The sequence below is a fragment of the Vicia villosa genome, linkage group LG2 (genome assembly GCF_029867415.1).
Source record: "Vicia villosa cultivar HV-30 ecotype Madison, WI linkage group LG2, Vvil1.0, whole genome shotgun sequence".
NCBI classification, from domain to species: domain Eukaryota; kingdom Viridiplantae; phylum Streptophyta; class Magnoliopsida; order Fabales; family Fabaceae; genus Vicia; species Vicia villosa.
The window spans coordinates 70,651,540-70,665,116 of record NC_081181.1 but is presented as its reverse complement, the minus strand read 5'-3'; the positions used below and the strand labels follow the sequence as shown (position 1 = coordinate 70,665,116).

Sequence of the window (13,577 nt, the reverse complement as noted above, 5' to 3'; positions counted from 1 at the left end):
CCTCTAATTAATTACACTTTTATAAATTACAATGAATCTCTCCCTAATTGAGAGTTTGAAGTGTATCCAATTACGAAGTATGAAACATTAATGCAGATACGAACATGAATACATCGACACCATTTTAAAAAATTCGAATGAAAAAAGATTCAAACATCTTAAATAAGTAATTAAGAGTTAAATTTAGGGTTTTGCATCAAATGATAAAAGATTCATATATTTTAAATAAGTGATTACGAGTTTAATTTTAGGGTTTTGCATATAAAATATAGCATTTGTCGAGAAAAAAATATACACAAATTTTTTAATATAAATAAATATACCTGTGTTGTTATATTCTCCGAGATCAAACACATCTTTAATTTGAAATATCGATGCTCCGTTAATTATAATATTAATAGTTTTTTTTTTTTCATAAGAAACATTGCATGTAAGACTGCTTCCATTTTATGGTATTTTTCTTTTGAAGTTTCTATTATAATGTATAATTATTGACCTTAGGTTCCATATGTTGTCCAATGTATCATAAAACTATAGTTTAGTATTTTTTAATATATGCATAGTGCATGTTTAAACCTAAGAGCTTACTATAAAAGGAACATATATGCATACCAACTAATCAACCCAATTCAACCTCAAAAAAATATTTCTTTCATTTATCTAAGAGAGACTATGGAAAAGGAAATGTGTGATATTTCTGTTGAGAAAAGGCTTAGACTATTTGGTTTTGAGCTAAATCCAATAAAGAATAATATTGAAGGACTTGTGAAAGAGTCTAATGAAGGAGATGAAAGTGTGAATTCCTCTAATTCATTTTCATCCGGAGGAGAGAAAATAGTGCAAGAAAAAGTTTCATCTAGAGACCAACAAGATGAGAGAAAATTTGAGTGTCAATATTGTTTCAAAGAATTTGCAAACTCACAAGCATTAGGAGGCCATCAAAATGCACACAAGAAAGAAAGAATGAAGAAAAAAAGATTGCAACTTCAAGCTAGAAAAGCTAGCATAAACTATTACTTACAACCTTTTCAAAAGAATCACCATGGTTTTTCTTCTTACCATGGTTCTTCTGATACTCATTGGTTTTATGACCCTTCTTCTTATAACAACTCTGATCAATTCTCTTTGTGTGAAGAGTCTCAAATTAGTTTCAAGTCAAAAAATGTTCATCATGATGCCAATTCTTGGTATTCTTTGCCTCCTCATCATGTTCCTACCTCTCAACAAGATACTTGCATGTTTACTTTCTCTAATAAAGATGTTAGGCCTTTCATTTTGGATCCTTCTTTGAATCAAAGTCATAGTAAAGGTTTAGATCTTCAATTAGGTCTCAATTTGGAGTCAAATTCAAGAAGCTCTTTCAAAAGGACATAGTTTGGTATAAAAGATATGGTAGCAATTTCCTTGAATTATTTGAATGCATAAATTCTCAAACATCAAGGAAATGAAAAGAAATCACTATTTGTTGGTTGGCCCTAACCTTACCAAACTAATTATCGAAGAGTCTGATTAATGATTGTTCGAACAATATTTACAATTCTTATGATGTATTTATTTTACAGTATATATAGCCATTGGCAATTACCTATATATTTCATTTAATTACATTTATAAATTGTCTCATTTATTCTATCATTTTAATTCTCTTTTTAATATCACATGATTGTTTAGATTGAACTCTTATCGTTTCGATTTATTTAAATAATATAAATTAACACATATAAAAAACATAAATTTATTTTCTTCATAACATGAGCAATTAGAATGGGTAGGATAATAATGGAGTAATGTAATTGTGATAATAATGATATAAAAGATTTTGGTATATTCTATAAACTCCGGAAAAAAATTACATGAATACGAACTTAAATTTTTAGTATTAAAAATAATTAATAAAAAGAGAAAATTTTAAATTTAATTATTTTTTAATTGAATTAATGGGGTGGTTGTGATTGAGTAGATGAAAGAAAAATTTATTTTTATTTTTAAATAATAAAAAATTGTGATTAGTTATTTATAAAATCACATATTTGTTTTCATGCAAATATTTTTTATAATCTCATCTCACTTGATAATAAGTTTTTCATGTGTAATTGCTTTTCTAATAAAGAAGTTAATCAATGAGTACTTATAAAAAAAAGTAATCAATGAGTACTTAACATAAATAAATAAAAACCTCTTGTGGATTTTTCCCTATCTCCATTAATTTACAACTCTATAAAGAGGTATAATTTTACATTTTTATTAAATATTGTGTGACACAATTGTAAAATTAAATAAAGTTGTAAAATAAACTAATATTATGGAAGTTAATATTAGTAATTTTTTAATTTAAAAAAATATAATGTAAGAGTTGTAATTATGGTGAAAAATACATGCATGTAATCATCATGGGATTATTAATACTAATCTCTAATTATATCATCACTATAATACATTTTACTGTTAATTTGACTTTACTGTTTTTGATATGCTCAACAGCATCATTTTATTTATAAATAATTAAAAGCATAATTTTCTTTTTGGCATTGTGCTTATCCTAATCTAACCTATATATTGGCTTTCCTTTTTTGCTTACCATATCTTCATTTTTAAATCCTAATATTTTAATGCATGTTCCTCCTTCCCATTCACCATCAATTAACAATTACAAGCAAACTAATATTGCAGCAAAGACTATATATTACATTAAGCATTTTAAATATTTATCTAATTATTTTTTTGTATTAAAAATATTTGATCACTTTGTCTTATCTTTCTTCAAATAAATTTTGGAAGCATTCATGCATATGTTAGTTACATGATAAACCTAACCCTATAACCTATTACATCCTTATTTTAATTAGTCGGTATCTATAAAAATTTAATATTATTTAAAATTATAAATAAAATATATTACTCTAACGTAGGGGTCAAAAGAAAAATATATCACACATATATATTTTTATTTTGAAATACTAGAAGACAAAATAGAGCTCTCTTGATGTATTTTCTTTTCATATTATTAAATAACCAGCCGCCAGACACATGCCTTGGACGACCGTATTTCTTGATATTTTATTAGCTTAGGATTTAATTAAAGTAAATTTTTAAATATAGAGCTTGAAAACTGGAAAAGAAAATAAAAGTCAATAATTTACGTCCTTTCTGATAATATTTGAATATTGATAGATATTGGTCGTATATCTTTTCTTTTTGTGTAAAGGATGGATAATTGAATTTGTTTATATAGAAAAATTGATCAGGGCCGTCTCGACTGGAAGCATCTTTCTAATAATAAAAATAGGGCCTTAATAGAAATAATAAATTTTCTTATATATATTATTATAAAATAAAATTTAATAGATTTTTCATTTACTTAGAGAATTGTCATGATCTTAATATCTGGAACTATGAAAAATGGGGGAATTTGTAGCCATGACCTAGGAGTTGAATTGCAGCCAAGAACTAGTTTTTTCCTAACTCTTCATCGAAAACGCGGAGAATAGAGAGACTTGTTCCTCTTCTTGTTTTGAGGAGTGGTTCCTCACGAACTTAACTAAATCGGCCGTTTCAAGGATTCCTTATCTACCATGCAATGAGGCAGTTGGCTTTGAAAGATATGGGTCTGAGTCAGGCGACACAAGCTCTAGCAGAGGCGGGACATACGACTCATAATCCAACATGCCACGCTCGCTTGACTTCTCTTTTGACCCTTCTCTTCTAGGGCCTAATTAAAATTTATCCAATCCTTAGTCCTTCAAACACGAGGTTTGTAAAGGGCGAGGTGATTTAAGCTAGGTGGTCGAAAATCTCTCTTCGGGTAAGACTTGGAAGGGCATTTCCCTCACGCGAGGCTTGTACAGGTGTGGCCCTCATAAGGGGTCTCGAAATTGGAGGTATGGATGGACGGGTGACATTTGTGAATGCTTAAGTTAATGAGAAAAAAGAGAGATCATCTGAATCACTACTAAAAAAAATTGAATTTAGGGAGGATAGTTTTCCCTAACTAATGCACTAAATTTCCGTCACAAACGAATATAGTGATGGATTTTGTGACGACCATATATACAAATTGAATCTCAGTGTCGCAAAACTTTAATGAGGGAATTTTCAATCCGTCACAAATAGTTATGAAATAAATCCGTCACTAATCATGTTATTCCTTCACTAAAAGTTGAGAAAAAAAATAGTTTTAAAACATAATTTCCGTCATTATTCGTGATGTAACAATATCTTATCACAAAATATTAAATCATTAATTTAGTGATAGAATATATTTCCTTCACTAAATTATTGATATTAATATTATAAATATTTTGTCCAATTACCATTATTATATTATTAGTGTAAATGTACTTCCTATATTAAACAAAACTAAAATTATTAATACTTTATAAAAAAATACTTTAAATTGTGTTCAAAAATATTATAATTTTTTTGAAAGGAATAATATTATAAATATTTATCACTAAACATAGAAAAGAACACAATTGTTATAGTCATTGAAGCCAAACTTGTTTATTATAATTTCTACCAATTTCATCCACTTTATTCTAACTAATAATTAGTACAAAAGTTTACATACATTTAAAATTGAATAATAGCAGATGTCTTCACAAATTTATGTATTTATAAATTAACCAACTCGCGACTATTAGCACTTGAAAGGCCCTTTGCATCCCATTCATATTTTTCTTTCGCTTAATTTGAATTCATTATAATGCCACCTTTAAAAGTCCTTTGTATTATTTTAAGTTGCTTGCATTGCTGCCATTTGGGGACGTTTATAATATTGTCCTCCAAAATCTTTTAAAGATAATACGCATGCCTTCAGATGACATGTTTACTGATTTTGCGTTATCGCTCCTTTATTGTTTGGCATTAATAAGTTCACTCTGCCTAAGTCTGTGAAGACGCTCCATTACATGCACTCCTTTGATTTTATTGGACTCGAGTAAGATAGCTCAATGAGGCGACAATGGTCCTTGATAAGGGTCTAACAAGATAGCTTGATAAGGATGTAAAAATCCCTAATAATGGTCTAGCAAGATAGCCTGCTAAGATGGTATAGATACCTGATAAGGGTCTAACAAGATGACTTAATAAGGTGGAAATGATCCTTAATAAAGGTCTACTAAAATTGTTTGATAAGGAGACAATGATTCATGATAACGGTCCAGCAAGATAGCCTTATATGGAAAAAAAGATCTCTGATAAAGGTCCAACAAGATAGTCTAATAAGACACTAAGAATCTCTAATAAGAATCCAACAAGATAGCCTAATTATGACCTCTCAGCAAGTGTACCAATAACGTCGAAGTAATAATAAGAATATCGTCTCTATGAGGATTGTAATTTAACAAGAAAATTATGTGCGAATTTAATGAATTAAATATGGGAGTTTCATTTGAAAAGTTGTTCTAAAATGAGAATTAAAAGAATGAAATTCAAGATGTGAAAGGCGATTATGTCTTTATTATTGAATCCCCTTATTTTTACCTGTTAATAAATTATGTATTTATTGAGTTTCAATTAAATTATTATCTCATCGCGAATTAACAAAACCACTAGACCCAATTCCTTGGTGTGCAACCCACTAATTTATACGACAATCTCCTATTTTATTAGGCAATTCAAAGTTAAAGTAGGAGTTTATGTGCATTAACTCATAAGTAATAACTTCTAATTATCCACCCCTAGTTAATTACAAAGTTGAATAAATTAATTAGATTAGATAAATAGACTAACGGTTATAAATTTCTGAGTATCTACATCAATTCGTACGCTCGTAAGCAACAAAAAGCTAAACACAAGAAAATTTAAATAAAATAAAAATAATAGTAATAAAAGTACTAAATAAATCTCAAACAACCATATAACCCAACAAAGTAATAATAAGGTTCATCTCAAAAAGATCTAATTTAGAAAAACTTAGCTACTCATTGATAAGTTAACAAATACCATGAGTTGATAAGTCATCATCATCAAAATCTACAAAAGAATTTATCTGCAATGACTCCAACGTGCTCCAAAATCGGCCCTTGAATGTCCTTAGCCATCACTTTTTCTCTAAAATTCGGAACCCTAAAAAAGTAGCAAAAAGTTCCTTTAAATAGAAAATTATAAGTCAATCAAACATGTTCCATCACGCCATGATAAGTTAGTATCGCATCATGATGCAAGCCTCGTTGTGCCACGATAGGATGCATCGCGAGGGCGAGAATTCTAGAAGCAAATTGCATGTTTTCATCTCTTTTTCTTCCATTTTCACTAACTATTTATTTCTTCCTTGTCTTGCCTTTTTGATCAATTCTTCACACTTTGACATGAATTTTGGTCATTATTCTTACAAATTCATCTCAATTTCCTCGTAAAAGTCACGTGATGACGACTTCATCACAATCCCAAATTTAATATATTGCTTGTCTTCAAGTAATCTGTTTGCACACTGCACATTTCATCTGAATTGAAATGCTTAATTGAATGTCACCTTTTTACGATCAAAAACTTATTTCCCTGCTTAAATTCAAACAACTCATAAAATTTCTTCTGACATACAAGTACTCAACCTGTCTCTCATTTCACCATTATCCATTTAATTTGATAGGTTAATCACTCAATCAATATACATAAGCATTTAACAATGAATTTGAAAACTTTCTAATCAAATCAATCAAAGTCATATTTAAACACACATTTTGAGGTCCTCTATAGGTTGTAACGTGGCTTATGTCAGGGTGAGATGATTTAGGATATTAGGCTTAAACCTTTGGAGTTATGTATCTAGTTTTCCATATGTTATCAAATTTCTTCACTACAAGAAACAATACCTAACGTAACATGTTATTAATAACCTTAGTCATTAGGCCAACTGTAGTAAGAGCTCTTATTCAGTCAGGTGCAAAAAATTTATTTTTATTTAAAGATATTTCACGATGGTCCATATTAGTAATTGTAGTAATATGTTAAGTCATACAAGCTCCGAATCTCAACACCAACCATTTTTCTTTTTTGGTTACAAAAATGAGTGTGTCAATCATAATATTTATATTAAAACTAAAATACCTTTCACCATGACTTATAATAGAAACCATTATGAAATGTACCTATATTTAATCACGGTCGTAAGTTTGCTCATTCAAGACTAAACACAATCATCTCTCTCAAAACAAAACCCTAACTCTCTCTCTCTCTCTCTCTCTCTCTCTCTCTCTCTCCCTGTCACGTTTCATCTTAACTCCATGAACGATACCCATACTACCTCTTCACAAAATTCCAAAATGTATTCTTCATCTCTCTTGGATCAAGGAAAGGTTTATTTGTTTCACTTCCTCATCACATTTCAGGTACATGAGACTTTTCCACGTTTTATGTTATCGTTGATTTTGTTTATTTATATAGGAGAAGAGATATTATTACTCTAAGAGTAAGTTATTAAAACTTACTCCACATCTTGACTATTAATTCTTTTCAATCTAATGGCTAGAAATAATAAGTAATTAAATATAGAGGGAAAACTATTACTTATAATTTTTAACCAATAGATTTAGAAGAATTAATGGTCAGGATGTAGAGTAAGTGTTATATATATATATATATATATATATATGTGTGTGTGTGTGTGTGTGTGTGTGTGTGTGTGTGTGTGGTGTGTGTGTGCGCTCGCGCGCGCGTGTGTGTGCGCGTGTGTGTTGTTGTTGTTGATGATTTTTTTATATATTTGTTGTATGTTGTTGACGATATTATTTTTGTTTATATATGTTGTATTTTGTTGTTAATGTATGTTGTTATTGATAAAAAAATTATGTTGTTGGTAATAAAAGTTGCATGTTATATGTTGTTTAATGTATGTGGTTGATGATTTTGTCTGTTGATATGTGTTATATGTTGTTTAATGTACGTTGTTCTTGATAAAAGTTGTATGTTGTTGGTAATTTATTTTGTAAGTTATTTATGGTATGTTGCAAGTTGTATGTTGTTTAAGTTATGTTGTTGTTGGTAAAAGTTGTATGTTGTTAGTAATAAAAGTTGTATGTTATATGTTGTTTAAGGTATGTTATTGATGATTTTGTTTTTGTTAATAAAAGTTGTTTGATGTATGTTGCATGATGTTTAAGGTTTGTTGGTGATGATTTTTGTTGTTGTTGTTGTTGTTGTTAATGTTTGTTACCACTGTGATTATTTAATGATTGTTGTTTTCACTAAATTGCAACTTCATTAAGTTTAGTCAACATATTATAGAAGATGATTTTATTATATCAGATGTGGATTGAGTTTTTTTAACCTATTACCGAATATATATATATATATATATATATATATATATATATATATATATATATATATATATATATATATATATATATATATATATATAAGGCTTGTGTGCTAAGTCTTTCACCACATTTGGATTCTAGGATCATGGGAAAATTTGTTGAAATCTGAAGAAAAAATGCAGACAGTAGGAATTGAACCCAATACCACAACCTTTTACTACGATTATTTAAAACAACCGTTGTGGCATGTTACACGCTACAACCTTTCGACCACGACTAGTCTAATGTTATTCTAAAGAGGACACATACACCACAAGTTACCTTATTACAAACCATCATCCGCAATAGAATCTTTCTACCTACCGTGGTTATATGTGTATTCCTTAGTAGTGCTTTCAACTCACTCTTTTATAATGTACTTGGTACTAGATAATTGCACAATGTTGGTCCTATTTTTAACTTTTTTTTAAGAAGCTATTATAACTTCTTGTTTTTATTTCTTTTTCTTTTTGACCAATTTCTTTAGTCCCCAACCCCAAACTTATTCGTTGCTAACTTTCAAGATTAACCCCAAATTTATTCTTTTCCATCAGACAAATAAAATAATTATTTCTACCTAACTCTAAGAGGATGGAAAAAATTTGTCTTCCAAGTCAATGGCTATATGATAGGGCTATGTCACTGAAAGAAAGGTTTTAGGCTCAAAGTGGTTAAAAAATGAATATTATCATATTGAAACATGATGGTTTAAAAAGGCTCAGAGTTTTCATAAACAATTGTCTCATTGTGTATTTATTAAAACACTAGATTCAAAATCAGAAAAAGGACAAATTCCAGAAAATGACTAATGCATGAATACTCTCATAAGAAGGAAAAGTTAACTATGGAAATATTTGGCTCAAACCTTACTAGCCGAGGTATATGAAAGTTGAGTATAAGTAGTCGGTTTACCTTTTCTTTATCAACATTCTATCTGCAAGGGAATTTCACTAATGATCTTTTCGTTCTTTTTCTAGCGAGTTTATATTTTATTTATCATCATGTCACTAGTAAGGTAGCAAAATAAAAGTGAAAGAAACAACATAAACAGACAAGTTCATAAATTTCAAACAATGAAAAGTAAAAGGGGAAGAGTTTCTTCAGTTCTGGCTATTACTCTTCTTTGGAAAAGAAAAAAAACTGAATTAAAAAATGATGGGTTGCCTCTCATTAAGCGTTTGTTTAAGGTCACTAGCTTGAATATTTCTTCTAAGGTTCACCAAGCACCAGAGAAACCTTCTTTGAAGCTATTTCACTTCCTACATAAATCTTTAACCTTCGTCCATTTACGGTGAAATTGTACAAATCTCCTGGATCTTTTACTTCTACAACTCTATTTGGAAACACCTTACTCGCAATATATGGTCCAGACCATTGAACAACATAATCCATTTATCTTTTCTTCCTCTTCCTCTCTGTATATGAAAGAAAGAAAAGAAATTATGCTTTCGCCATCAAAGACATTTGTTCTTCTTCTTTTTTCTCAACATCAACAAATCACATATTATTCCAGTATATGAAACAAGGATCTATAACAAGGAACGACCTACGGAGCTTGGGGGAATCTAGTATTCACAGAGAGGTAAACCTGTCGTTGGTTGCATGTTGTATGGCAGCAAGATTCGCGGATGGATGGAGTAGTCATCGCAAGCTGGGGACGTGTGTGTTCGGTTTGAAGGTGGTATGATCCACTATGGCTATGCTTCATCGTAAGTTGTGCATGGACGGGGCAAAGGGAGCTTTGATATCGTCAAAAATCTGAATGTGGTGGTTGGTTCCGAAACTGAACTAGTTTCTTCTTTTTATTTTGAATTTTCGTTTCACTGATTGTGGTTGTGTTGTTATTTTGGTTGTTTGGAGTTTTTGAATGATGATAATGTTGTAGTTTTATGTTTGGTTTTTTATCGTGCATGGCTCGTGTTTAGAAATTTTGTTTGAAGAGATTAATTTGGAATGATGGTTTATGGTTATTTGAGTTTTGGAAGGTTTTGAAGGTAGTTTTGAATTGTTTTCGTGATGATTGAAGGAGAGTGATGATAGGTTTATGGAGTGTTGGTGTTTCGGTTAAATTGTGATAAAAGTTGTAATGTGATTATGGTGTGAATTCAAAGGGAAATTTGTGAAGGATATTGTTAGAATTTGAAAATGGTGTAGTGTAAAAGGTGTTGAAAAAAGTCATAGGTTAGTGAGTTTTTCGTGAGAATTATTGGAAAGGATTTTTCGACTAAAGTTTGGTGTTATTTGACTCAAATGGTAAAACAAGGAAAAATGTTTGGATGGTTGGAAATTAGTGTAGTGGAAAATTATGTACGTGTGATGTGTAATTGTTAGTTGAAAACAAGAAATTAGAATGGTTAATGAAATTGGTTTTTCTAAAAATGATGTTTGACTAAAAAATAAAAACAAGGTTTTGACTTGGAAAATTGAGAGAATTGTTAATGTAATTGGTGGATTATTAGTTATTGTATCATGAAAAAACTTTAGGTATTTATAGGAAAAATTAGGATTTTAGAGATCACTTGATTGATTATTTTTAGAATGATTTGTACTTAATGAAAGTGATTGGAAACCTAGGGACCATGGTGTAACACCCTTCTAAACCCCGCGACAATTATATAAAAATTCAGAGTGAAACATAAAACAAGGGTGCCACAATTCAATTTAAACCATTTTATTCATAAGTCATTCGTCATGCTACACTTAGGAACAAATCATCACATTATCATAATCATGTTTCTACACAGCGGAATATTCATCATACGGATAAGCATAACATCATCTATGCGATATCCCACAAGTTAATACAATAACAACAGATTAGATTATCCTTATAGAGTCTAGACTAGCGTTCCCCAGTGTTACAATATCAGAGCATGACACCAAGGCTATACTAAATGCACTGACTCATGATCTAATCCTCACCAAGTCGTAAAAGCCGCTATCCTCAATCTGAAAATGACAACATGTAAGGGTGAGTCTCATCGCAATTAACAAATATTATTGCATCATAAATAACAACACATCATAGTTATATTAATCACCCAATTGTATTATATTCAGACAATTCAACAAAATATGCAACCAACACATCATCAATTCATAACACTGAAACACATTCAATCATGTTATGAAAATCAAGCATATGAATGAACTGACACTATGCATGTGGTACCATACATGGGATAAACCCATCCAATTGATCTTTTCATCATCAAGATACAGTCCAACCAGCATAAATTCCGCACAATGGGAATTATGCCCACCATTTGGTCTACAACATCACCGGGATCCATCACCAAAATGCGAATGAATGAATGCACACATATGACATACTTACAACATCACCGATCTGATGAATAACATCATCTCACATAACTCAACATAGTTATCACCAACAAGTATGTGCATGTATCATGCATCATTCAAAACAAATCAATCATCATCATACGATCAAAACAATCACCACATGCTCATGTTATACACACACTATCAGCATTATAATCACGTTGTCACAACATCACCACTGGACCAAAATGAACAATGTCATCACCAATAACTCACCAAAAGCAACACCAAATGATATATTCAGTTTCAACACCATCCACAATTATATCACACATAATCATATCAACATGTATTCAATTCTAGCATCATCATTATTCAATTATATCACATATATTCATGTCAAAACACCACCCAATCACAATGAATTCGAAGTGGTTACATCACCATAACAACACATTGTTACATTCACACATATATGTACACAATGCTACAACCCATCAATTAAATTAAATCAAAATTTAAAATAAAATAGGGCCACTTCCCATTTCATCAATTCATCATATAAAGCTTTAAATTAGCTTCGCAACGCTCAAAACGGATGTACGATTTGAAAGTTATGGCCTTCGGAAAATTTGTGAAAAAATTTGTTTGTTGTAGGTCAACGCACAAGATCCATAGGTCAACGTATAGAATTTTCTGTCCCCCTCGGGTTTTCTCAGGCCGACCCATGATTTAACTCATGCTGGTCTTTTGGGAACCTGTAGGTCGACGCATAAATCTCACAGGTCGACGCACGCTACGCCGATGTAGAATTTTTTTCTGCGATTTGACATCTTTCCTCTCCCAATCTCATCCAAATTGCACCATGACAGTCCCCACACCAAAACATCATCAAATAAGATAACATAATACATTTATAACACAATTTAGTGGTCATCTAACATTAAAATCATTCATCAATTCATCAATCACATCAATTCAACAAAACAACCTAAATCTCCCAATTCAACACATACAATCCAGTTGTTCTAACTAATATACCTAATCAATATCATCCCTTAAGATATGATAAGAGAAGTTAATCGGAGAGTCCCCCCTTAACTTATTCAAGAATCCTTGGTTGGTCCTCTTCCTCTTCTGCTCCTCTTTCACGTATTCTCCTTTCTCCTCTTTTGCTTCTATTTTCCTTCTTTTCTCAACTTCTCTATTTTATGAAAGAATAAAATTCACTTAGTATGGGCCTATCACTTAGCACCCCTCTCTTACTCATCACAACACCAAGCCCAATGACTCTTTTTTTCTATAATTCTTCAATTAAATCCAATCAATTGCCAAATAATTCTAATAAATAATTTAATTCCAATTTAAATTAATTAAGAGAAATATGGGGTGTTACACACGGCGGTGTAAAAATGGAAAAGAATTGAATTTGAAAAGATCTTGCATATTTAAGGATTTTTGGACTTTTTAACTAAAAAATGTATAAAATCAAGAAATAAATTAAAAAAATAATATTTAAAAAGGCCTAATATAAAAACGAAAAACTAATATTAAAATGAAGAAAAATAGTTCAAATAGTGCAAGGATCTGTAACAAGGAACGACCTTAAATCATTCTAAAATAGAAATAAAATAGAAATAAAGTTTTTTGTTGTGATATTTATGATTTTTGAAAATAGTGCAAATAAAATAGAAATAAAGTTAGAAACAAAAAATAAAAAGGAAAAATACAAAAAGATGGAAAATGTGGGATTCAAATCCGAGTCCTAATACTTGTATCTCCTTAAATCTCATTTCATTGCCAAATGGGCTATCTCATTCATTTGAGATAAAATCCAACGAAAACTCATATAATAGCAAAATGCCCAGAAAAACTTGGGGTATGACAATAGTTTATCGATTATTCTTGTCATAGAAATTTATTAAGTAAGATTAGGTTTTTTTTATACTTAGTACCAAATTAAGCTTTAGTGCTGATTGAAATATGGAAACTAGT

The 13,577-nt window shown here is 30.3% G+C and overlaps 1 protein-coding gene across 1 annotated transcript; it reads left to right on the top strand.

The window, feature by feature from the left end:
* The first annotated feature begins 570 nt into the window (after positions 1-570).
* On the top strand, positions 571-1,680 carry LOC131646267 (zinc finger protein 5-like). Its single transcript, XM_058916359.1, has one exon. It carries the CDS (start codon positions 673-675, stop codon positions 1,372-1,374), a length of 702 nt encoding a protein of 233 aa, XP_058772342.1. The 5' UTR covers positions 571-672; the 3' UTR covers positions 1,375-1,680.
* Positions 1,681-13,577: the final 11,897 nt, after the last annotated feature.

Bases quoted from the DNA above. Each gene is read 5' to 3' on its own strand.
- LOC131646267 (XM_058916359.1), top strand. From the start codon at position 673: ATGGAAAAGGAAATGTGTGATATTTCTGTTGAGAAAAGGCTTAGACTA.